At 36.8% G+C, this 27,524-nt stretch overlaps 1 protein-coding gene across 4 annotated transcripts; it reads right to left on the reverse strand.

The window, feature by feature from the left end:
• Positions 1-2,819: 2,819 nt before the first annotated feature.
• On the reverse strand, positions 2,820-27,005 carry LOC143025537 (rhomboid-related protein 4-like). Of its 4 annotated transcripts, none has more exons than XM_076185374.1 (10): positions 26,859-27,005; positions 25,839-25,955; positions 20,152-20,295; positions 19,855-19,994; positions 17,415-17,602; positions 14,110-14,249; positions 12,506-12,664; positions 9,354-9,527; positions 7,851-7,901; positions 2,820-7,740 (listed from the first exon to the last, which is right to left on the reverse strand). In XM_076185374.1, exons 4-10 carry the CDS (start codon positions 19,972-19,974, stop codon positions 7,730-7,732), a joined length of 843 nt encoding a protein of 280 aa, XP_076041489.1. In that variant the 5' UTR covers positions 19,975-19,994; positions 20,152-20,295; positions 25,839-25,955; positions 26,859-27,005; the 3' UTR covers positions 2,820-7,729. The 4 variants fall into 4 exon arrangements, with proteins under 4 accessions (XP_076041489.1, XP_076041490.1, XP_076041492.1 ...); XM_076185375.1 differs by lacking the exon at positions 26,859-27,005 and adding an exon at positions 26,775-26,846; XM_076185377.1 differs by lacking the exon at positions 20,152-20,295.
• Positions 27,006-27,524: the final 519 nt, after the last annotated feature.

Raw genomic sequence — 27,524 nt, forward strand, 5'->3', positions numbered from 1 at the left:
TCCTCATTACACTCTTTAATCCACCAAGGCATTTACTCGCTTCTCTCAATCTACATTCTACCTCCACCTTCACTCCACCTTTTCCTGCTACACTTGCACCCAAGTATCTAAAACTATCCACTTCCTCCAGTCGCTCTCCCTTAATGTTCACTTCCAGTCTACTGCCACTTTCACCCCTTGTACATCTCATCACCTTACTTTTACCCACATTTATCTTTAGCTTTCTTCTATCACATACTCTCCCAAACTCTGCCACCAGCTTCCTCAATCCCTCCTCCGACCCTGCCACAAGCGCAGTGTCGTCCGCAAACAACAGCTGGCTCACCTCCCACTTTTCTCCATTTTCTTTAACCATCTCCAATCCCTGACCCACTACCTTAGCATTCACCTCTCGCACCACCCCATCCATGTATAAGTTGAACAGCCAGGGCGACATAACGCATCCTTGACGAAGTCCCACCTTTGCTTCAAACCACTCACTCTCTCCATTTCTAATCCTGACACAAGCTCTACTACTCTCATAAAAACTCTTGACAGCTCCCAAAAGCTTTCCTCCTATCCCATAAATCTGCATAACCTCCCACAGTGCCTTTCTGTCTACCCTATCATAAGCCTTTTCCAGATCCATAAAAGCCAAAAAAAAAAAAAAACATCCTTCCCCTTTCCTATAGCTTTCTCACATATCTGTCTTACCACAAAGATCTGATCTACACAACCTCTACCTGTCCTAAATCCACACTGTTCCTCACCAATTACTCCTTCTCTTCCTCTCCTAATCCTCTCAATCAAGATCCTCCCATAAGCCTTCCCAACTACACTTAACAAGCTAATCCCTCTGAAACTACTACATTCACACTTGTCCCCTTTTCCCTTGTAAAGAGGAACTATACAGGCACTTCTCCAGTCCTCCGGTACTCTACCCTCTCTCCAGCAAACATTAAATAACCTCACCAACCAGTCCACCATCACTGAACCTCCCTTTTTCAGACATTCTGCATGGCATCCATCCAGACCAGGTGCCTTACCTGCTTTCATCATCTTAACAACTGCCTTCACCTCATCCTTCCTTATTTCTCCTCCATTCTCCTCACTCATCACTCTCATTTTCTTCGCATTTCCCACTGCAGCTATCTTTCCTTCACATTTAGCAACTCCCTAAAATATTCTGCCCATCTTCCCCTTACTGCCATCTCTTCCATTATCATCTCTCCATCTGTACCTTTTACCTTTTCTTCTCTACTTGATTCGCCTCCTCTTCCTCTCTTAATTTCTTTCCAAAACATCTTTTTATTACTTTCCAAATTTTCTGTCATACTCCTACCCCATTTCACATCTGCTCTCCTCTTTGCCTCCTTTACCTTTTGCTTTACTTCTCTTTTCTTTTCTTTGTACGTCTCATATGACTCCCTCGTCCTCTTTTGTAACCAATCTGTGAATGCTCGCTTCTTCTCTTCTACAACCTTCTTTGTTTCCTCATCCCACCATTCACTACCCTTTCTTCTATTTCCCCCTGTCCTTCTTGTTCCACACACCATCCTTGCACACTTTATGACTCCCTCCTTGAACCATCCCCATTCCTCCTCCACCCCCATCTCTGCTCCATCCTTTACTCCCTCCCACTCCTCCTTCAGCTTCTTTTCGTACTCCTTCTCCTTTTCCTTTAAGGAGTTCACTCTAAGAACCTCCCTACCTTTTGTCCCTTTCCTCTTTCTCCATCTATCCTCCACTCTCAGCTTACCTTCCACCAAAAAATGATCTGATATTCCCCCACCCTCTCCCCTTAGCACATGTACATCCTTAACTCTTCCTATCATAATCCTATTTACCACTACATAATCCATTAGTGCTCTATCTACCACCCTTCCCTCCACCACCCTCTCCCATGTGTACTTGTGCTTGACTTTCTTCCGAAACACTGTATTTGCTATCATCAACTCTCTTTCTAGACACATTTCCACCATCAACTCTCCACTACGATTCTTTCCTGGAACTCCACACTTCCCAACCACTCCATCGATTGGACCATTTCCCACCCTAGCATTAAGGTCTCCCAGTACTATTACATTGACATTTCTTCCTAAACCCTCTATGCACTCATTTAAATCTATCCAAAAGGCCTCCCTTTCTTCCACGCTCTTTTCACTGCCAGGCCCATATGCACTTACAAAGACCCACATCTCCTTTCCCAGTTTCACCTTCATCCACATTATCCTTGAGGAAACCTCCTTCCACTCCACCACCTGTTTACCTATCTCCTCACTTACTAGAATAGCCACCCCTTCCCTCCCTCGCCCTCTCTTCACTCCTGAAAACCTCCCACTTACACTCCCAAACTTACACTCACCCTTCCCTTTCAACTTAGTTTCACTCAAAGCCAACACATCCATCTTTCTTCTCACAAACATACTACCTATCTCTTCCCTTTTACTCTCATCTGTACCACATCCACGCACATTAAAAGACCCAAACCTTAGGGTGCTGGCCCGAGGCCCTCCAGCACCCCTTATGCCTTCACTTTTCTTTCTAGGATATCTGCCCCTTGGGGCTACAGGGAGAAGGATGCCTAGTCCTTCACCCCGTCCCTTTCTTCTCGCCTCTTACGATCCAAGTGGGAAACTTGGTGGCAGTATTCTTTTCCCCCACCACAGGGGAATATTACTGTATGATTATTACCGTATAATAATACTGTATAATATTACTGTAGAATAAATCATTACTGTATACTTTTGCTATATTTGCAGTTGATGTGCAAATATAGCAATTTAGACAATCCTACATTCAAATAAAACGTTTGTTGGCAATATTAATAAGTGGCAAAGTTTATCCGAAACATCTTTATTTCAAATTTTATAAAAACAAATCATTGTAAGATTTAATTGTTTTAGCAGTTATTCTATGTTGGCGGTTAAAGCTTGCTAAACAATAAAATTATTGCTTTCTTTTTGTCTGAAATTGGAGGTCTTAAAAACATCACCAGATTGCTTGTAGAGATGATAGGCATGGATGATGGAGATCTTTTTGCCGGAAGTCATGGGTTAACAATTTTTTATAGGTACCTGTTTAAACGAATTGACTCAGCCCTACAGTGACTTACAAAATTTAATGAACCTCAATACTGCCCTAGGGTAGTACAGTATTCCTGTATGCCTCAATCTTTATTTCTTGAAAATCACTGGAAAAGTGCAGGGTAACGCTAATGGGCCCCATGAACTTGCACGGTCCCAGCTGACGAGTTCAAATGAGTATGTAGTAGTGGAAAAAAACCTTTCAGGAATAATTCTAAAATGTTGAATGTGTAGGAATTAAGCCAAAAACTAAACAAATAGAGATTAACCCAGATTACTTTGAGATGCCCAATTAAATTAGTACATTGTTCTTGAGAAAGGCGTACGACAGTATATACAGAGTATATGGAGCATACTAAAGGAATTTGGACTATCGGACAAGATAATACGTTTAATAAAAGTATGTCTTACAAACACAAAATCAGTAGTAAGGATTGATGGAAGATATTGGGAATGTTTCGAAATCGAGAATGGCTTGAGGCAAGGATGTGTATTATTTTGTATGCTGTTTAATTTGGCGATGGAGAAAATAACTAGGACAATGATAGATACAGAGGGAGGATGTGAACTGGACAACATTAAGGTCAATAATCTAACATACGCTGATGATGTGGACCTAATTGCCGAGAGTAGAGATGATTTGAAAGGTCTATTCACCCCACTACGAGAATCAGCAGAGTTGGGCTGCAAATAATTTCGATAAAACCAAACTTATGTGTATGAGCAGAGAGGAGAGGAACGTAGAGGATGTGGTTTTCGAAGACAAGAGAATAGAAGAGGTAACGAGATTCAGATATCTTGGCGCAAGAATAACAAATAGAAACGAGATGAAGACAGAAATAAATATAAGAATCGCTTCAGCAAGCAGATGTTATTTTAGCCTTATACCAATATTATAGACGAGAAGTATATCAAGAAATACAAAATTAAGAATCTACAATACAATCCTACGACCTAGTTTTATATGCCAGTGAGACATGGAGCACAAAACAAATGTAACAAAGACTACTGGTGTTTGAGAATACAATATTGAGGTGAATTACTGGACCAGTTTTTGATGAAAATGAGAATAGGTGGAGAGGGAGTCACAATAATGAGCTGAGAGAAATAACTAAACGAGAAAATAACAGATGTTATAAGTAGAGCAAAATTGAAATGGGCTGGGCATGTGGCGTGTATGGAGAACTATAGAATTCCAAAACGAGTTATGATGGGTAGAATGCCTGGAAGAAGACCCAGAGGAAGACCTCGAATGAGATGGATGGACGGTGTGGATGCGGAGATGGACATAAGAGGAATAAATAAAGCAACCTGGATGAAAGCACCACAGGACGAGGGAATGAGCGAGTGTGAGTATCCTTGATAAATATCATAACTAAAAGGTTTCTTGGCATACTTTTCTTTTGTAATCCTTTGTAATAACATCACAATTTCAAAATAAATTATAAGTAAACAACACAATACCATAATCAAAGTTTTTTTCCAGTTTTAGAAATGCTACACATATGTAATAAATTACATTTAAATACACTCAAAATATTTTCAATATATTTCGAATACAACGAATTTGATTGAACTTCATAAGCTTTTGCGGTGAAATTCAACAAAGTGAAAACTACGTATGACGTAGTTAACATAGCATATGTAGCTCAGGGAGGGAGGGGATGGGGGTGCATTTGCCCTGGGGCAGCACTTCTAGTCTGGATATGCCGCCTACGAGGCTGACAAAATAATTATAATTAAAGGTCAAAGGACCCCTGAACATTTTTACCGTAATATACGAATTTTGCGTTAGAATAAACAGAATATGAAATATTTATCCCTAATCTTCTCAGCAATAGGGACATTAATAAACATTTTAAAAATCTGTTTAATTATTTCGCAAGCCAATAATTGGCTTGATTGGCAGTAAAGAATGGTGAAGATGGGGGAATGGGGGGGGGGGGTAGGTTAGGCGTCGCTGAGAACTTTGCCCCAGAGTGGCACTCAGTCATGTAAGAACTCTACTCGACGGTGGTGGATCAAGGGGGCAGAAGCCCCCCCCCTCCCAAAAAAAATGTTCATTCATCACCTCATTGCAGAAGTCGAGAAACATGCCTCGTGTACACTGATATGTCTCAGAAAGCAGTAATACCGTTACAGAATATTTTTCCAGCATTTAAGACACTTTAGTGAGAATTACTGGAAGGATATTCAACACATTATTAAGGGTAAATCTTTAAAGATGTAAGATTAAGTATTACTTTTGTGGCAAAAGTAATACTCAATATTATATTTTTAAAAATTTACCCTCAATAATGTGTTGAATATTTTTCCAATTATTCTCACTGGTATTTTATCAAATGCTAGAAAAAAAAATCTGCCACTGTATTTCTGCTTTCTGAGACATCAGTGTACATGGGACAGGTCTCTCAACTTCTGCAATGAAGACAAAAGAGCAAATTTGAGGTGGAAGCTGACACCCCCACCCCTCCCTGGATCCGCTACTGGACCCAGATCACATTTATTATCATTTTCATTTCAGCTCCATTGGAAGCTAAGATGAGGAAGGAGAAAGAGTAGTGGACGGGAGTGGAATGGGTGGGAACGAGTATGTGCCTTTTGACTTGACTACCTCCCTTGTAAGGAGGAAAAACCCCTTGGTATATATATATATATATATGAATTTCCTCAGCATCTCCCACCACTGCAATCATAGTCTCTCTGTTCTCTACATTCAACAGCTCATGAAAATACTCCACCTTTCTCCATCTCGCAGCATCTCCTTACATTAACATTTGTACATCTGCTCTCTTTACTTATTCTACCCAACTCTCTTTTCATGATTTTCTTTTCTTTCTCATAATATCTTCCTATTCTTTTCAAGTCTCAAACACCTACCCCACTTCATATCCTTTCATATTTCCTCACATCATCTCTGCATCCATTTCTCATAAAAAGAAAAAGCAATTGTTGCAAAGAACATTATTTCAATAAACTTGGTGTTTTATTGATAATTATGTATCATATCTTTGCATTAAAAAACCTTAAACTAATCACATTGACATGTTCAAAATTAATAACATCCCATTTATAATTTCTTTTTAAACATGAGCACCAAAACAATAAATTTCTCCTTCTGATTTGGATCATGATTCATGTCACTTCAGGTGATCTTTTTTTTTTCAGAGGATTTTTTTTCTCTTGAAGATGAAATGTACATACACGCATACATATATATACCAAAGGCCTTTTCCCCCTTACAAAGGAGGAAGCAAAAAATCAAAGGCATAAAATCCACTACAACCCATTCAAAAGTATGTTCAAATAGAACATACTTAACAGAATCCTGAAACCCAGCTGTGCACGGGGCCCACACACAAACAGTCAGGCTTCAATTTTATCACATCAGTGTCACGAGTGATTTATTTCATAATACTTAACAGAAACTTCTGTTGTATTACAGTTACTTTGTATACCTTACAAATTCTGTTTGTTACACAATCAATTATTTTTCATTTTTCTCCCATTTTTTAATGCTATCACAGAAGGACACAACATTTCTCCCTTTTTCAGAACAAAAAATAATTCCTTTTCACACATGTATATACATTATAAAAAAAAATTCATATTCTTTTCAGGTGATGTAATGAATCAACAGTGTCTACTGTATTCATGAAGTGTGGGATGCAAATTAAAACTGCAAATATCGTACAAAGAAAGTGTATATATACAAAGGCAATCCCGTTTTATAAAAAAGTGTGGCCATGTCAAATCACACACCTTTACCAATAGATCCACGACTACCACTCCTGCCATTAATGCATACTTAGGAACGAAGAGGTGCTTGCTCCTGCCACATTCCACAGGTCAAATGCAAAGCAGCAGAGCACATATCACTGCAGGTCCTGACCATTGAGGCTGGTTTTCCCTGCTGTTTCACCATACGAATGTACTTCTTTCAATCATGAAAAGTTCATTAAAAAACTTGTTCTCAATTCTCGCTGTCTTCTCTGTATTTCATAAAAATCTGGCCGATCAATCTATTTCCCCTGTTCTCTCTTGCAGGAGACTACTGCCTTCAGGAATCCAGCCATGGCCTCTAAGTTGACCCATAGTTCCATTAGGAAAGGGGTGTCTGAACTGGGTAAGTGTTGACCAGTGTAACATAATGTGTTCAGTGTCTTCTGTGTGGTAACTACATTATGAGCATACAAAAACTGTTTCCAAGCCTACTTTGTGTTAGTACTGTTTTAAAGACGGGTGATGACCTAAGCACAGGCCAGTAAGTGTTATTCCTGTAAGTCTTGGGAGTGTTTTCACTTTTGGTTTTATATCAGTAAATATGTGGTTTACTACTGGATTTTTGGTCTTGAGAGTAGTGCTTTCTTTTTGATATGTGTGTATGTGTTTTGGTAGGTGTTGTGAGGTATAGGAGAGGAGGTTGTGATAGTGCTATCTTCTTGCTATATCCCATGGGTTGGGGTTGTGTAATGTGATGGGTCCATTGATATGTTTCTTTCTGTGGAGGACCAATGATGGTCTCTACAATGGAAGAAGACTCTAGGAGATAGGAAGATAAAGTAGTTGCCAGCCAATGTCTCTCCATCTAGATACAGGCAACTTTTCTTACCCCCAACCAGAAGTGCCCTGTGAGGTCAGCACTTGATCAAAATCTGGTGTCGTTATGGTCTTTCTGCAATTGAGGGAAAAAAAGAATTTAGTAAATACAATTCCTTTTACTAAAATCAAAAAGATCTAGTAACTATCATCATGATATGTACTAGCTTCAACTGAGTACATTACCAGAGGGAATATTCCACCCATACTGAGGCTCCCAGCGGTCTCCATGAGAATCTGTTGGGTAGAAACATCATATCTAAAGCAATAATACTAAATGACAAAAGCAACAACAACAATAATAATAATAATAATTAAGAACAACAATAAAAGTAATAATGATAAACAATAATCTATCTGTTATCCCTGGTCTCTTGCAGAAGACCTACAGCCTTCATGTAACAATGAATAAACAAATAAATAGATAAATAGATAAATAAATAACAATAATAATAATAATGATGACGAATTGATGAATCAGTTTAATAGTGTGAACTCTCCCCATCAATAGACTAGGATGGTACCCCTTACAGAGGACTCTGTAGTATGAAATTTAATGAACCATGCCCTTGGTCCCACTCGCTGGTATCAGGGTTTGAACTGCTGTCACCTTGACCTCCACTGAAAGTAGTAACACTAACCCACTCAGCCAGCAAGTATCCCATGGAATGCAGGGGAAGAAGGAGGAAGTGCCATAAGAACAATATACATACATTTACCAATGGCTTTTTCCCCCTTACAATGAAAGTAGCCAAAGTCAAAAAGCATAATTCCACTCCCACCTAATTCATCCCCACCCATTTCACCACCACTTCCTTCCTCCTTCTCATCTTGGTTCCTCATGGATGATGGGTCATCCCTGCATCTTGCCAACTACCCTGGGTCAGAAGCAATGTAGCAAAGAGCAATACAGATAAATAAAAAGATGTCAGTAGAAGCAATGAGAGGACTTTATAAAGCAAGAGTTATGCCGACTGTTAAATATGGGAGTGAGGCATAAATGATTCATGAGAAAAAATTTGTGGGGAGGCGGTAAAAATGAGATGGTTGAAGGCTGTGTTACAAAATATAACAAAGTAAGAAATGATAGGATTCTTGAATGAACTGGGGCATAGGTGAAAGTACAAGTACAGGCATACATGAGGTGGTTTGGTTATATTATGAAGATGGATGATGGACTAAAGTTGATATGCTTGTGGTACCAGGAGAGAGCGCAAAGAAAAGATGGATGGGGGGTAGGTAAGGTCATAAGAGCTTGTGGTTAGGATGCTGAACAACCAAAAATGTGCATGGGTGACAGGAAGTTAGAGACGTGTATAAACCAAGGCCATAACCTCTTCTACAAAAGGGATGGACCAAAGATGAACTAGCAGTAATTCTGCATACGAAATAAGGTGCAATTTTTACATGGTTAAAGCAGGAAATAGTGAAAGGTGCAAATGTGATGGGAGTTAAATATATAAGTTTCCTTTCCCATGCCTAGCTACCTCACCTTATGTGTAACAGTGTATAAAGTAGAAAAAAAGACCATTTGTTACAAATTACTACTGCACATTCTAAATGCCAATTGCTGTTTCTAGGGGGAAGATAATGGTAGCATTCAAGAATATAAAGCACAAGGTGACTTGCATAGAGAAAAGATTAAATGTATAAACTACAAAAAATTAATCCTAAAAATTACATTCATACCATCTGTGCCAGCACGGTTGTCTTGAGGACTCTGCCATCTTCCTGAGGGTCTTGAACCAGAGCCGAGTCTTTGGCCTTGACTGTCAGGATTTGGTGGAACATTAATCATCCCATCCACTACATCAACTACCAGTCTTAAAGGACCCATAATGTACAGAAGACCAACCAGGATACCTGATGTAAGAAAAAGAATGATAAGATCAAATAACAGATAAGTTCAGAACATTTCTTTTTCACTGCACCAGCTACTCATTTAGATGGTTTACAAGATAATTCTTTTCCTGCTTCCATGCTTTTTTATATCTTATTCTAAATGCCCATTACATACTTACATATACATATACCAAGGGCTTTTCCCCCTTTACAACAGGGAGCTAGCCAGAGTCAAAAGGGATAATTTCACTCCCACCCACTCCACTCCCATTCACCACCCTTCCTTCTATCCTTCTTTTCTTGGCTCCTTCTGGATGGCAAGTCATCCCTGCATCTTACCCATTGCCCTGGGTCACAAGCAATGCTGCAAGATACAGTACATCCACAGCATGGCCACTTCATTTAATTGGTGACTTTCCCCCCTCTCCATACCCTCATGCAGAAAAAGAGAAGGAAGAAATCCCTTCGGGCTACGTCAATATATTATTCACATATAACCACTCCTGAACCCCCCCTATTCCCCACCCACTCCCTTCCATGCATCACAACAGTGTCCATATACAACCATTCTCCACCCGCCCCTATCTTTGGTCTTCTCCCTTCCTTCCTCAACAGACATAACCCTCTTTCTCAATGCCCCTTTTACCTTTAAATGCCCATTAAAAAATATTTATACTTTATCTACAAGTACTACATAGGAGATGGAGATGGTACCAAAGGATATCCCCAAACTGCAGCAATAGTAAATGGAACCTACTGTTATCATAACATGCATATGAATAATAACAAATGAGCAATGATACTGTACTACCTTTTGAATGTAAATGCATTAAGTTTCTAATACAACAATGCTAGAGTCTCAGCAGCTGAGTAATGCAATAAGAAATTCTACATAACCATATATATATATATATATATATATACACATATAAACATATACCAAAAAACAAAGACATAAAAACCATTCCTACCCATTCCATCCCTAATACACTCTACTCCCCTCCACCCTCTTCCCTCCCTCTTATCTTGGCACCTCCTGGATGACAGGTCATCCCTGCATCTCACCCACTACCCTGGGTCAGAAGCAGAGTCACAAGACACAGCACATCCACAGCAAGGCTACTTCATTAAATCGGTGACCCCCTCTCCTCCATCCTCTCATGCAGAAGAGGAGAAGATGGGGAGAAATCCCTTTGGGCTGCATCAAATTATTTCTCACATATACTCCCTCTCCCTCCATTCCCCACCCATTCCACCTCATGCATCACAGCATCATCCATATACAACCATTCTCCATTCACCCCTATCTTCTGTCCTCTCCCCTCCCTCCTCAACCGACATTCCCCTCTTTTCCAAACCCCCTCTTACTCCATCCCATCCATGTATATATATATATATATATATATATGCAAAGTAGACCACTTGGAAAAAGAAACTAACGAAGCAGAGCGCTTTCGTATATTACATCTTCAGTGCAATAAGTACATAGTGATAGGAATACATAGACAATATATACATGATACAAAGGAACAAGGACAGTTTGAATAAGTGTAGCGACCAATTACCCCCTGGAGAGCGGAAGGTCATTGTCAATTATCTTACGATGGTCGGGCGACATCAGATCACAGTCGCCAAGGGTCACTGTTTCTACTAATTATATAGGGCGACATCAAGTCAATTCGTTGGATTACATTTGACCTGATATTATCTTACTAATTTCTTGACAAATGAAATTATCAAGTTTGTACAAGCCTTTATGTAGGTTGGTATTTTGATTACTGGTGGTATGAATCAAACTGCAATCCTCGCTTCGCTGCGAGCAAAGCGAGGACTGACGTCATATTTTTCTGGTGTTTGATCAAACATTTTGGTGTTTTATGATTTTTTGTTTTATTTGACCAAATGACAAGACATCTTGTCATCGGAGTTGAATGGGTTAAAAAGATTTAACGTAAAGGTAGTTTTTAAACATGATAGTACAGTAAAACATAAACTTATCAACAATAGTATTGAAATTAAAAAAGGATGCATTTATAAAATTCCTTGCAAAATGTGTAATCAATTTTACATAGGTCAAACTGCCAAACCCTTAAACATTAGAATTGAACAACACAAGAAAAATGTTAGGGATGGCAATCATTCTAGTGGTATATTCAAGCATATTGAATTAAATAATCATCCAGTTGATTGGGGTAATGCCCAGGCAATCTATTATACCAACAACATAATAGCAAGAAATTTAATAGAGTGCAGTTTGATTCATACCACCAGTAATCAAAATACCAACCTACATAAAGGCTTGTACAAACTTGATAATTTCATTTGTCAAGAAATTAGGAAGATAATATCAGGTCAAATGTAACCCAACGAATTGACTTAATGTCGCCCTATATGATTAGTAGAAACAGTGACCCTTGGCGACTGTGATCTGATGTTGCCCGACCATCGTAAGATAATTGACAATGACCTTCCGCTCTCCAGGGGGTAATTGGTCGCTACGCTTATTCAAACTGTCCTTGTTCCTTTGTATCATGTATATATTGTCTATGTATTCCTATCACTATGTACTTGTTGCACTGAAGATGTAATATACGAAAGCGCTCTGCTTCGTTAGTTTCTTTTTCCAAGTGGTCTACTTTGCATAAGTGAACACACGTACCCGTGTTTTTATTAGCATATATATATATATATATATATATATATATATATATATATATATATATAAATATATATATATATATATATATATATATATATATATATATATACATATCCTAAACAATGGAATCTAAAGTTTCAGAAAAATATATATACATTACTCAAATTCCATAATAATAATATCTAATGATTTTTATCCACTGACACAAAAGAAATATGAAATGTTGTTCACATATCATAGAAACCATTCTTATTGATCTTTGATTACCTACAAATCTTTAAAAAAAAAAAAATGTACAGCTACAAAGGGACATGAAACAATTTCAAGATTTTTGGTATACCTGCAAGGTGGCCGACAAAGGATGATCTTGGTACCATTAAGTGGATGATAATAAGTTCTATCCATACAGCTAACTTTGATGGAAATTTAAATCCATAAATATATTTATAATTTTCTTCACTATGATATGTTGTCAGGACCTTAAGAGCAAACAATACTCCTGAAAGAAAAAAAATTAAAAGTTAAAAACTGTCCAAGATATATTTCACTTAATTCATGAAAAAAAGTACTGAAGAGATTAACTTTTGTTTTAATGTTACTGGTTAGCACTAGACAACTGTGATTACAAAATACCAAAAATGACAGATAACGGGATGTAAATGAAAAGTTAAGGCTAGAGTAGTGAGTTTATTCAGAAGAAACTCACTACTCTAGCCTTAACTTTTCATTTTGCCACCCCACCTCTATATCTGTCAATCTTTACTTACATAACAGGGTCTATTTATATCCCACTTGTCAATAAATTTCAGTACTTAATTTTACTTCATAAAGAAATAATAATACATAGAACTGTGTGCCTACCATTTTCAAGTTCTGCCCTATAGGGATTTTGTTTTCTAAGTGTAGATGTTCTAGTATTTGTAGGGTATCTGTATTCTTTACTGTAGGAAGCCATACTAAGGAGACATGGTTCAGTGTGGTTTTTATAAGTTGTTTGTATACAATGATTAGTATTCCTATTGACCAAAACCTGTGATTGCTGTTGATCATAAGAACATAAGAATGGAGGAGATTGCAAGAGATAAAGCCTACACTAGGCAGTTCATTGTCCATTACCACCCATCATCCCCATCCATAAAGTTACTACTTTTGTCTTACAGCCAACAGTTTCAGCACTCACTATACGGTTATTAATTCTATTCCATTCCTTGACCATTCTATTGGTAAACCAGTTCTTGACTATTTGCTTCTTAACTCTATATCTGTCCAATTTAAATCTGTTAATACGAGTCCTGCCCAGCTGTCTTAATATAAATACCTTGTTTACATCACCCTTGAGACCTTAGTCCATTTGAATACCTCTATTAGATCACCCTACATTCTACTTCTTTCCAGAGAGTGTAAGTTAAGGTGCCTGTCTTCATTAGGAAAATTTCTGAGTCCATGTATCATTTTGGTCATTCTCTGCAGTACTGATTCTAGTAAGTTTATTTTCTTGTTGATTTTCACTGCTAGGTTCTTAATACATGGACTGGTGAATATGTGTGTGTACCAAAAATGAGGCCTAGGATTTTTGGGTTTCAGGGTTGTTAGAGTTGAGCAATGCCAACGATGATTTATGAGAGGAGGCTGCAATTTTTGTTTTTTCTAAGCCATTGTTTTTCATAAAGAGATCTATGAGAGATCCTAAAAACCATTACCAGCCACTATAGGACTGTGAATTTCCATGGGTGAAATTTAAGACAACAATCATTGTAATTATTCTCTTGTTGACTTTCACTTTTAAGTCCTTCATGAATGAGTTGGAAGACATGTCTATATAAAAAAAGAGGCCTAGGCCTGCAAGAGAGTTCTGGGGCAATCCATTGACACTCAAAACTGCCAGATACTTATATGGGGTAGCCCATTCCCTAGAATTAGTAACAAACAAACACACTAATATACCTGAAAAACCAATGGCACATGTTCTCATATGTGACCAGTCATGAAAATATTCTGCAGCCATCTTAACTAGCGCCACATACATAGAGCTTGTTGCAAGTGTGAAGATCAACAGAAGCACAAGAAATTTTCTTGACCCATATCTGCAGTAACATGGAGAAGAAAAATGAACATATGAATACAGCATATACTTTGGCTTCTTTCAATGAAATATACATGATATCAAACTTAGCATCAGTACAAAAGTTCAAATACTAAATGTATGTGTTCTTTTACTTATTTACTTAGCTGTGCCTCACAGGATGGAGGATATTTTCACATCCTATTTTCCAACATGTACATATATATACAAAGACCCCTATTCCATTTATAATGATGTAAATGAGTCAAATTATAATTTTTACACCATGGAAGAAAAATACAAAAATAGGACATCTCTACATCCCTTGTTCCACCCCAGTTTCGCCTTTTATAAAACTCAGAGGAATATGGTAGCAGTAGTCATGTCTCCCACCACAAGGTGCTAAAGAAAAATGAAGAGCTGGAGTCACAGAGGGAGGTGGTCAATGAGTGTTTTAAGGAGGCAAAGGTGGCAGCACACTAGGCCTTTCTAAACAGAATGCTACTCACTTTTGCTATTTCATTTGAGTAGAAATGACCTGGGTTACAATCTTTTGTATTTCAAATTTCCAAATGTGAAATTACTTGTATCATACAGTGAGAGGCTGAATGACAATCTATGAAAAGTTAAAACTATACAAAAGTTAGACACACTGTTGAGATGTTCCTATGGAAGTTTAGAATATTGTAACCAAGTTGTTTATACTCAAAGTAGCAAAAACTGGTAGCATGCCAGACAAGTGTACCATTACCTTTACAAAAAGAAGGAATAGTAGAAAATAAAATATACCAGCATCCCTCTTTGAATGGAGATTGACCTCTGATCATAAAAGAATACTGCATGACTGGTCCAAAGACCAAAGACAAAATACCCTAAACTAGTAACTACATAAAACTTGCGTAGTCAGTGCCCCAACATCTGCTAATTACAAAGGGAAAAGAGGAGAAAGTTCTGAGAGTGTTGATAATGGATAACCTTTTACCTGACAAATAACCTGATAACATAATCAATTGATCAATTCACTGTCTTTGGTCTCTTTTGCAAAAGACCCACAGACTCCAGGAAACTAGCAACAGCCTCTAAGAGGGAGCATAAGTCACTTGGAGAAGAGATAATGTGTTATTGTCGAAGGATGTAGTGTGGGGCTTAGTAGGATGAGGTGTTCTGTGACCTGTGTGTTCTGGCTGCATCTAGGACTGTTTGAATCTGTGGCCAAATGATGGCCTGAGCACAGGCATGCTAGTGTGGTTCTTGTCTGGTATGGGAGAAAACACAAATAACCCAGCTTATACCATCATATAAGTAATAGTATCACATCCTAGACAAATGCTTCTTTAAAGTGAGTCACAAACCTATAGAGCCCGAGAACAGAAAGATAATAAAGAACAATAAAAGAATAAAACAGATACAAAAATCAACCCATCAAAGAGTGATATCCATAAGGATTCACATGCTGTAGAACCATACAAAATATCTAACTACTTTTATTATCTTAACCTCTTCAATACGAATCAAAATCTCGAGTGCAGCATCTGATGCCTGATGTACGATGATGCACCACAATACTCGCATCATAAAATATGAAGTCATTGCTGATTTACCTGTTCTCTTCCATACTGAGTAATAATACAACTACAGAACAAATATACAGTACTACCTCTCATTAACGGACTAAAAGGGGGGTAATGGTGTCCGTTGATGTGAATAATCTGTTGATTTGGAGTGGTTTTTGGGTGGCATAGTGATTGCACAGCACTAAACAACAGCACCAAAAACACAGCGAAAACATCGTAAACACAGCTAATTAATGTCTGTTAATGAGAGGTAGTCCTGTAAGCACGACGTCAATGCTGACATCCACATATACCCACTTAGGCCTCATGACGCCTATGTAGACATTATCATATGGAAGAGGTTAAAATTCATCACCATTTTCCTCACAATTTCTTCATCAATGCATCATGCTAGTTAATCCAAAAGATGATATAAATTTCTATCTCTAATAACTCCCCATTAAATAAGAATGAACAGATTAGTCTGAAATACTAAGACTGGTTTAGTCACAAGGTCTGTCACAGAAAGACAGAATAACATTATATATATATATATATATATATATACTTTATATATATATATATATATATATATTTATACATATATATATATATATATATATATATATATATATATATTGCTGATAACCACAAAGGAAACCAGAAAAGAAACTAGAGTTCTCAAGTGTTTTCATGATATTTCGCATCTTGGGAGTTCTAGTTTCTTTTCCAATTTCCTTTGTTGTTATCAGCAATTTATTGGATCATGTGGTTTTGTGATCATTTTGCATATATATATATATATATATATATATATATATATATATATATATATATATATATATATATATATATATGCAATAAAAACACTAGGAGCGTGTGTTCACAAATGCGTAAATAACCACTAGGAAAAAGTAAACTAACGAAGCAGAGCGCTTTCGTGTAATTACATCTTCAGTGCAGATACTGCTTCGTTAGTTTACTTTTACCTAGTGGTTATTTACGCATATATATATATTTACCAAATGCCCTTTCCTCCTTATAAGGGGGGGTAACTGAGCCAAACAAACACCCATTCAACTACTCCCACCTCAGCACTTTGTGGAAGCAGTCACTATGTCTTCTGCCACATTATTCAGGTCAAAAGCAATGCAGCAAACCACAGTTGTTCCATCTCATCACCTAACAGCCAAACCTGTTTTACCTACACTGCTTCACCAAATGGCAACTTCCCCTCCTCATCCAATCAAAAAATTTATTCTGGAGACACATGAGAAACCTGAATTTCATATACAGGGCTGATTAGCAATACTGGAAGAAAAAAGAAAGGTAGAGTAGTAGAATTATAACACTATTTAAATGTATTAGAAGTAAAAGAAAAGACTTCGGCTGTAAGACATGAGGTCATGAATGAGAAAAGAACTAGAAGAGATGTTCAGCTCAACCTTCCAAATAAAATAAATCATGAACAGTGCACAAAGGAGTGGAAACTGCAAGTCTGTCTGGATTCAAAGAAGTGGGGCATAAAAGTGGCAAGGCACAATACACTGATTTAATAATATTCTGTAAAGCCGAACTAGGTATGCACAATAAGCACAGCAAATATTTTGTATATACCGTCCAAGAGCTTTTACCTTGACTCAAGTGTACGTCCTTTGAAAATGAAAGATACCATATTGTGGTAAAGATGTAGGTCATCAGCATGTTCAATAGCCGAGAGCACAAGCCTCTTGTAGTCCTTTTGCACCAGTATTGACTCCCCACTCAGGCACACTTCATGTCTCTCCCATGGTGCTGGTATTAGTCCAAGAAAGAGTGCAGCCTGCAAAGGAAAAGATAAGGAAAAACAAATAAATAGAGAAAAATACATACATACATACATATACCAAAGGCTTTTTTCCCCTTTATAAGGGAGGTAGCCAAAAAACAAAGGCATAAAAACCACTCCCACCCATTCCATCCCTATCACACTCCACTCCCTTCCACCCTCTCTCTTATCTTGGCATTTCCTGGATGGTGGGTCATCCCTGCATCTTGTCCACTGCCCTGGGTCAGAAGCAGTGTTGCAAGACACTTCACATCCACAGCAAGGCCGCTTCATTAAATCGGTGACCCCCCCTCTCTGTCCCCTCATGCAGAGAAAGAAAAGACGGGGAGAAATCCCTTCAGGCTGTGTCAAATGTTTCTCACACATACTCCCTCACCCCCCACCCATTCCACCTCATGCATCATCCATATACAACCATTCTCCATTCACCCCTGTCTTCTGTCCTCTCCTGCCCTTCCTCAACAGACATTCTCCTCTTTCCCAAAGCCCCTTTTACCCCATCCATCCATCCATCTCATCCTAGGTCACCTCCTCATGTTCACTCCTTCCACACCTTTTACTAGTCTTTCTTCACTCAATCTTTCCATGTGTCCAAACCATCCCAATACTCTTTCATCAATCCTATCTCCCAACTCCCTTTCCACCCTTGTTCTCCTCCTCACCTCCTCATTCTATCTAGCCTAGTAACCCCTATCACACTAATCAGACACCTCATCTCAAACACATTCAAACTCCTTCTCTCTTCCTCTCTTATGTTCCATGTTTCTGCCCCATACAGTGCTGTTAGCACAATCACTCCTTCATACAATCTCCTCTTACAATCCATTCCCAAATGTCTATTTCTCATTACACTTTTTAGTCCACCAAGGCATTTACTCGCTTCTCTCAATCTACTTTCTACCTCCACCTCCACTGCTCCCTTTCCTGTCACATTTGCACCCAAGTATCTAAAAATATCCACTTCCTCCAGTCTCTCTCCCTTAATACTCACTTCCAGTCTGCTGCTACTTTCTCCCCTTGTACATCTCATCACCTTACTTTTACCCACATTTATCTTCAACTTCCTTCTTTCACACACTTTCCCAAACTCTGTCACTAACTTCCTCAATCCCTCCTCTGATCCTGCTACAAGTGCAGTGTCATCTGCAAACAACAGCTGGCTTATTTTCCACTTTTCTCCATTTTCTTTAACCATTTCCAATCCCTGACCCACCACCCTTGCATTTACCTCACACCACCCCATCCATGTATAAATTGAACAGCCAGGGTGACATAACACATCCCTGATGAAGTCTCACCTTTACCTCAAACCACTCGCTACTACTCTCGTAAAAACTCGACAACCCCTATAAGCTTTCCTCCTATCCTGTATATCTACAATACCTCCTACATTGCCTTCTTATCTACCCTGTCATAAGCCTTTTCCAAATCCATAAAAGCCCATAAAAACATCCTCACCTTTTCCTATACCTTTCTTGCATATAAAAAAATACCATAATAAAGGCAAATAGTCTAAGAAATACATTCTCAGAGGCTACAGATAACATACAACCCAAATTTTGAATCAGACTGCCTCCCTGGGAAAAAAAATCACAGTTTCCTGAAAGTTATTGAAAAGTGATTTTGTGAGGAAAAACAAATACTTTTGTGCATGTAAATGACTAGCAGAGGGTCAATGCTGTATTGTTCCCTATCTAAAAAATTACATGATTTAGATAACATATACCTGGGGCCAGGAGTGGAATATGAATTTCAATGCAAAGTATAGTAAATGGAATTTAGGGCAAAAGGACCATCACTGAATCATTCAATGGAAACTATGACAATTAGAAAGGCAAAAGAGGGAAAACATCTGAGTGCTGATAATGGATAACCTGTCACCTGACAAATATATCACTAAGACTGGGGTAAACATATGAATTGCTGAAAAACATCAAGGTGGTCTCTCCAAGAATGTAATATAATGCTGTGGGTCTCCAAACTCACAACTTATTTATACCACACACACACACACTATATTATATATATATATATATATATATATATATATATATATATATACATACATATACATAAACACACACAGGTATGATAAATTGGAGAGTAGACGGGATCCAATGAGCCTTGTTCCTTGCCTGTATATTACAATAAGGTAACTACATGTAAATATTCCAAACATAAAATATTACTTTGTATCTAAAAAATATAAATAAACAAATAAAAAGTAAACTAATGATGTCTCTTACTTGTCCAATGATTGCACTTAGAGTTATGGGAGGTATCTGATCTAAACCAACTCGCTTGAGTTGATTGGCAAGTAGCATTACACCCAGCCCGGCAGCTTGACGTCGTTGTGTTCGTGCCATGATGTTTCAGATAATTGACCCTTGACAAAAAGATAAATCAAATTAATATTCTCAATATTAATTCTGCTTAGCCTACTTTTCATATCTTTAAGTGTAACCCTACAAAAAATAAACTAATGATGTTTACATTTAATGTTATCCCTTAATAAAGACCAGAAAAAAATGAGAAAACCACACCTGAAGGTGCTTAGCTACAGCCGTAGCATTCAACTTTGCCCTGTGTCTTCACTGTCAGGGCAAACAGTAGTCACTGGTAGCTGATGGATTCACACCCAAGTCTGTGTCATGCAAAGTGAGGCTTTCATTTACAATTACAGTCCACTGGAAAAGATAGGCAGAAATATTTACTTAACATTTCATCTGGTGGAGGATACCTTCACAACAGAATATCATCTGTCACATATAAGAAAAACTACTTAAAATATTGTGTGCGTGTGTGTGTATTTACCTAGTTGTATCATATGGGAAGGGGAGCTATGCTCATGGTGTCCCATCTTTATATCTCACAGTGTCTAGTTTGTTCTTAAATTCATGTATGTTTTTTGCACACTATTGTTTCTTCCAGTTTGTTCCAGCCATCCACCACTCTGTGTGGAAAGCTAATTTTTTTTTTTCAGGTTTCCTCTATAACTGTCCTTTTTTAGCTTTTTTTCATGTCCCCTTGTATTTATTTCTCTTATCCCAATTTAGTAAGTCCTCTCTCTCTCATGGACTTCCATGCCTTTCATGATTTTGTAGATGATCAGCAGGTCACCTTTCTCTTCTTTGATCCATAGTTGGTATATTCAATTTTGATAATCTCTCCTCATATGACAGGTTTGAAAGTGTTGGGCCCATCTTTATAGTTGCTCTCTGGATTCTTTCAATCTTCATTATATTCTTTTTGGTACTGGGTGACCAGTGTCACAGCATACTCCAGTCTAGGCCTTATTAGTGTAACTAGTATTTGTTTTACCACTTCTTCATCCAAATAAGTAAAAGCCACCTCTATTGATCTTAGCAAGTTGTAGGATTCTCCAACAATTCTGTTTATCTTTTTATCAGGGGACATGTTTGTGATGATTACTCCCAGGTCTTCTTCAGATTCCACTTTCTTTACTCCCTTTGTTCTGATTTTATATTGTTCTAATATTCTTTTTTTACTTTTTCCGAATTCCAATATGCTACATGTTGAAGTCTACTTCCCACTTCTGACTAAATTTTCAAACTTTGTTCAGATCTCTCTGCAGTGATTCACAATCCATTTCAATATTCAAATAATCTCATGTAACATTTCACATCTTCATCCATATCATTCATATAAAAAGAAAACATTATTGGAGCCAATATTGATCCCTGTGGAACTCCATTAATCACCTCCTCCCAAGCTGAAATCTTTTCTCTAAGCACTACCCTCATTTTCCTTCCATGCAAAAAATCCTCCATCCAGTTTAATAGTTTACCTTGTATCCCTCCTATGTTTTCCAATTTTTTAAATAACTTTTTATGTGGCACTTTGTACAAGGCATTTGTAAACCTAGGAAAGCACAATCAGCCCACCCATCCCTTACTTGTATTATATCTGTTAGTCTTGAGTAAAAACAGATTAAGTTTGTGTTACATGATCACAAGATGGGAGGGCTTTAAGAGGTTATGGGAACACATTAAGAAAGACTGCATATCTAAAGGATGTAAATCAATATAGTTTTCCATGTAGATACATAAATACATGGAATAGCTTATGTGACATGACCCAAACTCAAATAATACAAGAGTTCAAATCTAAATATGATAATTGGAAATCAATGATATAGATTACATTGGAACTGTACACGAATTTGAGGCTAAGTATGATAGAAAATTAGAGAATAGGAGACTGGATCCAACAAGCATTGGTCCTTTCCTGTATACTACAATTGGGTAAATACACATATATAAATATATATACATATACTACCTATATACAGTATATACATATACTACCTCTCATTAACAGACGTTAATTAGCTATGTTTGCTGTGTTTTCGGTGTTTTTGGTGCTGTTGTTTAGTGCTGTGCAATCACTATGCCACCCAAAAACCACTCCAAATCAACGGATTATTCACATCAACGGACACCGTTACCCCCCTTTTAGTCCATTAATGAGAGGTAGTACTGTACATATATATCTATCTATATACCAAAGGCTTTTTTCCTTTTTATAAGGATGGTAGCCAAGTCAAATGTCATGTACCCACTCCCACCCATTCAACTCCCATCCACCATTCTTTCCTTTCTCTCATCTTAGCTCCTCATGGATGAGGACATATACATATACATATATATATATATATATATATATATATATATATATATATATATATATATATATATATATATATATATATATATACATATATGCAGGGCTTTCACATCAACATAAAACAAAGTACACCTAAATCTCTTAATTCAACACTCACCAATTGCCACATGTGTGGATGTTTGGGCCCAGGACATAAACCAACCAATTTCGGGAATTGGTCCAGGACATAAAACACCACCAATTCCCAAAGTAAGTTTATGTCCTAGGCTCAAACGTCCACACAAGTGGCAGTTGGATAGAGACCTAGGTGTATGCAAAATTACCACAGGAGAAAAAAAAAAAAGAAAAAAAAAAAAAAAATTAAGATAGGAAGTACTTTTATACAATTACATCATCAGCTGTAATACATCTGACAATGTAATCATACAAAAGTACTTACTTTCTCCTGTGGTAATCTTGTATACATGTGTATATATATATATATATGTACAGCTACACAGAAAACTATCGTTAGTAGGGGTGTCGAAACATTCGCTAATGAACATAACCTTATGATACCGAAGGGTTGGTATTTCTGGGGTTCGAATTCCTTCTGAATGAATATGAATCGAATAATAGTTCCGGAGTTCATATAGGATTCACTATGACATGATAATCTTATTTCCGATGGAGACTTCAACTTGTCTCAAATAGTTTCGTTGTTTTGTGTCAAAATGATTAGCGTGATTTACTAACGATAGTTTTCTGTGCAGCTGTACATATATATATATACAGTAAACCCTCACTATATCGAACTTTATTACAATGAATTTTGGCTCTGTTGACCCTAGCAAGAACTAGCAACCATTCATCTGTTATAATAAATGAGGTTAGTATATGTAGTGCAAGGTTTGGTATGGATGGTGGACACATGAAAAATTTAAATGTGTACGTATGCACAGTACTTACTTTCAGCTATAATGATCAAGCCTTCCCCCACACCAATTTGATATATTGAGGGTTTACTGTAAGCACACACACACAGCATTGGCTCATAAGGGGGACATTTTCTGTCAGATCAACAAGTGCCTAACACCCTCATCTCTCTGATTTTTCTGAAATTTTGTTTATAGGTAGTTTTAGGGCCCTAAACACATTTCTGAAAATTAAAGTCAATCTGAATAACCATTCAGGTGATATGACTTCTGATATTTTGAGGTCATATGCAACATCACTAATATTTGGCGACCAATAACTATAGGCAATTCACTCAAAGAATCTCAGTCAATCCTGCATTTTCGGTTGGCAGCCCTGATCATCCTTCGCTACGATGCAACTCATAAACTTTTTCATATCTACAGATTTCAATTTCTGATCTGAGTGTCACTCTTCTTACCATATACATTGGTACAACCGTATTCAAAGACTCAAGAAGATAATGAATGTGAGATGATGAAAGCTATAAACTAATCAAGATCGAAAAACCACGAGCAGTATGTACTCAAGTCATGTTCCATTTTGACTCATGAGATTGATTGGGGTGGAGGAAGGGAGGGAGCAAGATGTGCTTCCCGCCACCCATCCAGTATCAAAAGATAATCATATAAACCTTTCATTTTCTCTTTTATGTGTCACTTTGTGGGATATGTGAAAGCACGATCATATTCATGACTATTTTGTACCACAGAAGTCATGTTAAATTTTACATCCAGCCTCATAATGACTGGACACAGTAATAATAAGTAAATTTCTGTATCAACATTAAAATTACATTCCTTATCTTATACTCACTATAATTACTTTCTTTGTACTATCGAGATGGAAAGCTTTGAAATAGGTGAACAAGGACTGCTTCATCCCTAGATGTACATGAAATTCATGTAACTCGTATAGTCACTGAGCTAAGTGAAGAAATATGAAAATATTTTAAGGAGGCCTTAGATTTCAGCTACCTCCCATGTAAGGGGGGAAAAAAGCCTTTAGTATATGTATGTATGTATGAGATTTCAGCTAGGTCATCGGGTGAAGTGTGAGCAAGGCTGCCAACCGAAAATGCAGAATTGACTGAGATTCTTTGAGTGAATTGCCTATAGGGTAAAAAAGTCAGTTATATAAATGTATATATATTTAGAATCAGAAATAGACAAGAAATCCAAATATCAGAGTTTTAGAGCTCTAGGTTGAAAAATAAAACATCCCACTTCAGCATTGAGGTCAAGATTTGACCCCTGGGGTATCAAAATTAAAAAAAAAATATGAGAAAAATGAAGACATAAGCTTTAGCTATGAGAATCAGTATAAAAGTTTATGTTAGTATTTTTCATATAATTAACACACAAATGAGTGTCATATTTATACATTGTCCATTAACTGTACATAGTTTTCACACTTATGTGTTAATTATATTTCAATAGCCAAATGGCTTATGCCTTAATTTTTCTCTTCTTTTTTTTTATACTCCAGGGGTCAAATCTCGACCTCAAATGTTTGCTAATTTGGGATTTTTTATTTTTCAACCTTGAGTTCTAAAACTCTGATATATGGATTCATTGTCTTTTTCTGATTATATATATATATATACCAATATATGTATATATACATATATCATATATATATATATATGATACATATATGTATATATATATTTATATATATACACACATATATATATATATATATATACATATATATATATATATATATATATATATATATATATATATATATATATACATTTATATAACTAGTTATTGGTCACCAAATATTAGTGACCTCTCATATGACTTCAAAATACCTGAAGTCATATCTCCTGAATGGTTGTTCGGATTGACTTTAATCTTCAGAAATGTGTTTAGGGCCCTAAAACTACCTATAAACCAAATTTCAGCAAAATTGGAGGGGTGAGGGTATTAATTTGATTTTTTTGTCAATCTCACAAAGAATTCCCCAAAGTTAAACTGGGACAGATTTTCCATTTATCAGGAGGACTATCCCAATTGCTGAGTAAATGTTCCAAACTACCCAACTATTTTTAATGTATGGATAATCATAGCCAGCCAGGCAGCCTTGGGTAGTGTCATATCCCAATTGTGATTGGACAATAGATTTTTTTGTTTTCTTAGTGGATCAGAATGAATTTTAATTGCTTGATTATAGCCACAACTATAGATGTTAATACTGCAGTCGTCATGTAGATTTCCAACACAAATAATATCAAATATTTTTAGCACCATATCTAGGCAGCTATACTGGATCAGATTTGCCGTTAATACAAAACTCAAAATCTTAGAAGTCCATGCCAACTTATGGCAAACATTTTCTTATCTTAACATTATCTAACCTAATTTGACCCCAGTGGCTAAACCTAACCTACAATAATCAAGAAAACACCATTGAGCCTTTTTCTGCCATAAACACTACTGTACTGTGAATATAGCACATTGTATATGATCATCTTAAAGTAAAAATAGCCAAATCAATCAAATATTCTGCCAACAGACAGAGTAGTTACTTAAAGTTATATTGTTTGTCTAATGAACATAACACAAAATCAATTCATAAGTTTCAGCCTGTGTCCCCCTATTATATAGTAAAAAATACAAACCTATGAATAAATGTAATGAAAATGAGAGCCAACAAATCTCATTTGTATTTCGTAGTTACTTAGAGACCTTGTCCAACTCTTCTTTAGTCTAGCAATGGCTGAAGTACTCCAATCCAACTGGGAATAAAGAACAGAATACCAATCTTAAATATTGTAATTTGTACTTACTTCACACATATTCTCCCTTACAGCCACCATGACAAAGTCAAATACATTGATGAGTATATATTATATAATGTATGTTTTATTATATATATATATGGCCTAAAAATATTGTGCCAATACTGAAATGACATCATCTTTCCATGTCTGAACTGACATAGAGGAATGCATATTTAGCAAACCCAGTTGGAAACACCTGAAGCATATTTTTCAGATATCTTAACCTGTGTAGTTATAGTTCACTAAAATTTAAGTGACCAGAATATTATCTGGGTTCAAATACTGCCCAGGGCTGAAATAATTTCAGTATTGCTGCGCTCTGAGTCGTTACTCCAACTCTCATGGGCGGGGTGTTTCGGGTGTGTGCATGTAAGGTCACAGCATTACCCATAGATCAGTCATATATGAGCTCTGAGCTCTCTTACGGGAGGGAAATTGCTGTCGATCACGAGTCCATCAAATGATCCAAGACCATGTTGAACACACACATATACAGCTGGTGTGTCGCCCTCTCAACAACTTGCTAGCGAAGTTCATTAAGGCCTCACCCACTATAGGATGCAAGGAATAACTCCTCATTATCTAATACAGGAAATACTGCGTTTAATATTCCTCGTACATACTTTCCTCTCTTGAGTCTTTTTTGGAATACTATAACCAGCAACAATAATCTACTCAGCCTCTCTGTACAGTCTACAGAATGTTGAAATAAGTCAGTTTCAACTACAGTAAAGTTTAAGTCACTGAATAATTACAGTACAGACAAATACATACTGTAAAATCACGGTATAAAATAAAGGTGGGTTTGTGTTACTTCAGAGATGAATATCAACTGTGTTGGTTAATCTCACGACTTACCAGAAATAACGTGTACTTTACTTTTTCACTCTCGTCTGTTTGTTTACCCGCACCGTGTCGCACAACCTTCTGCAGCCAATCATATGACGTGTCCTTACTGCATCCAATCAGATGACGTATATCTTGTCACCTGTTTTAACAGTAACGTTTTATGAAAACGTATTGTGCCTTCATTGTTTTGACAAAACGAAATACATACATACATATACATACACACACACATACATATGTGTGTATATATATATATATATATATATATATATATATATATATATATATATATATATATACTCTATATATATATATATATATATATATATATATATATATATGTATATATATATATATATATATATCTATATATATATATATATATATATTCAAAGCGAACGGGTATCGCTATCTCCTGATTACGGATTCGAGTCCCGCAGTGACTTATACGCCCTAACATGAGTAATATCTATATATAGTACATGTCGGGGCGCGAATCCAAGAGAAGGGGAGGGGTGGAGAGAGTCATGATGTAACTTGGCGTTAGCGGTAACATAGAAAATTAATTGGATACAATTCTTGAACAACTTCAACGAAATACCATGGCAGCAAGTGACTGCATTTTCGTTTTGTTTGTTAATTCATTTGCTTATTATTAAATTATCAGTTGTGGCT

Source organism: Oratosquilla oratoria, chromosome 5 (assembly GCF_046742065.1).
Source record: "Oratosquilla oratoria isolate Oo_2021 chromosome 5, ASM4674206v1, whole genome shotgun sequence".
NCBI lineage: Eukaryota > Metazoa > Arthropoda > Malacostraca > Stomatopoda > Squillidae > Oratosquilla > Oratosquilla oratoria.

Coding starts and splice junctions, on each gene's coding strand:
- LOC143025537 (XM_076185377.1), bottom strand. CDS start 19,974: ATGGCACGAACACAACGACGTCAAGCTGCCGGGCTGGGTGTAATGCTA. Junction 17,603..19,854: donor TAAGTGCAATCATTGGACAA/GTAAGAGACATC, acceptor TTTCCTTTGCAG/GCTGCACTCTTTCTTGGACT. Junction 7,902..9,353: donor CAACCGTGCTGGCACAGATG/GTATGAATGTAA, acceptor TCTACCCAACAG/ATTCTCATGGAGACCGCTGG.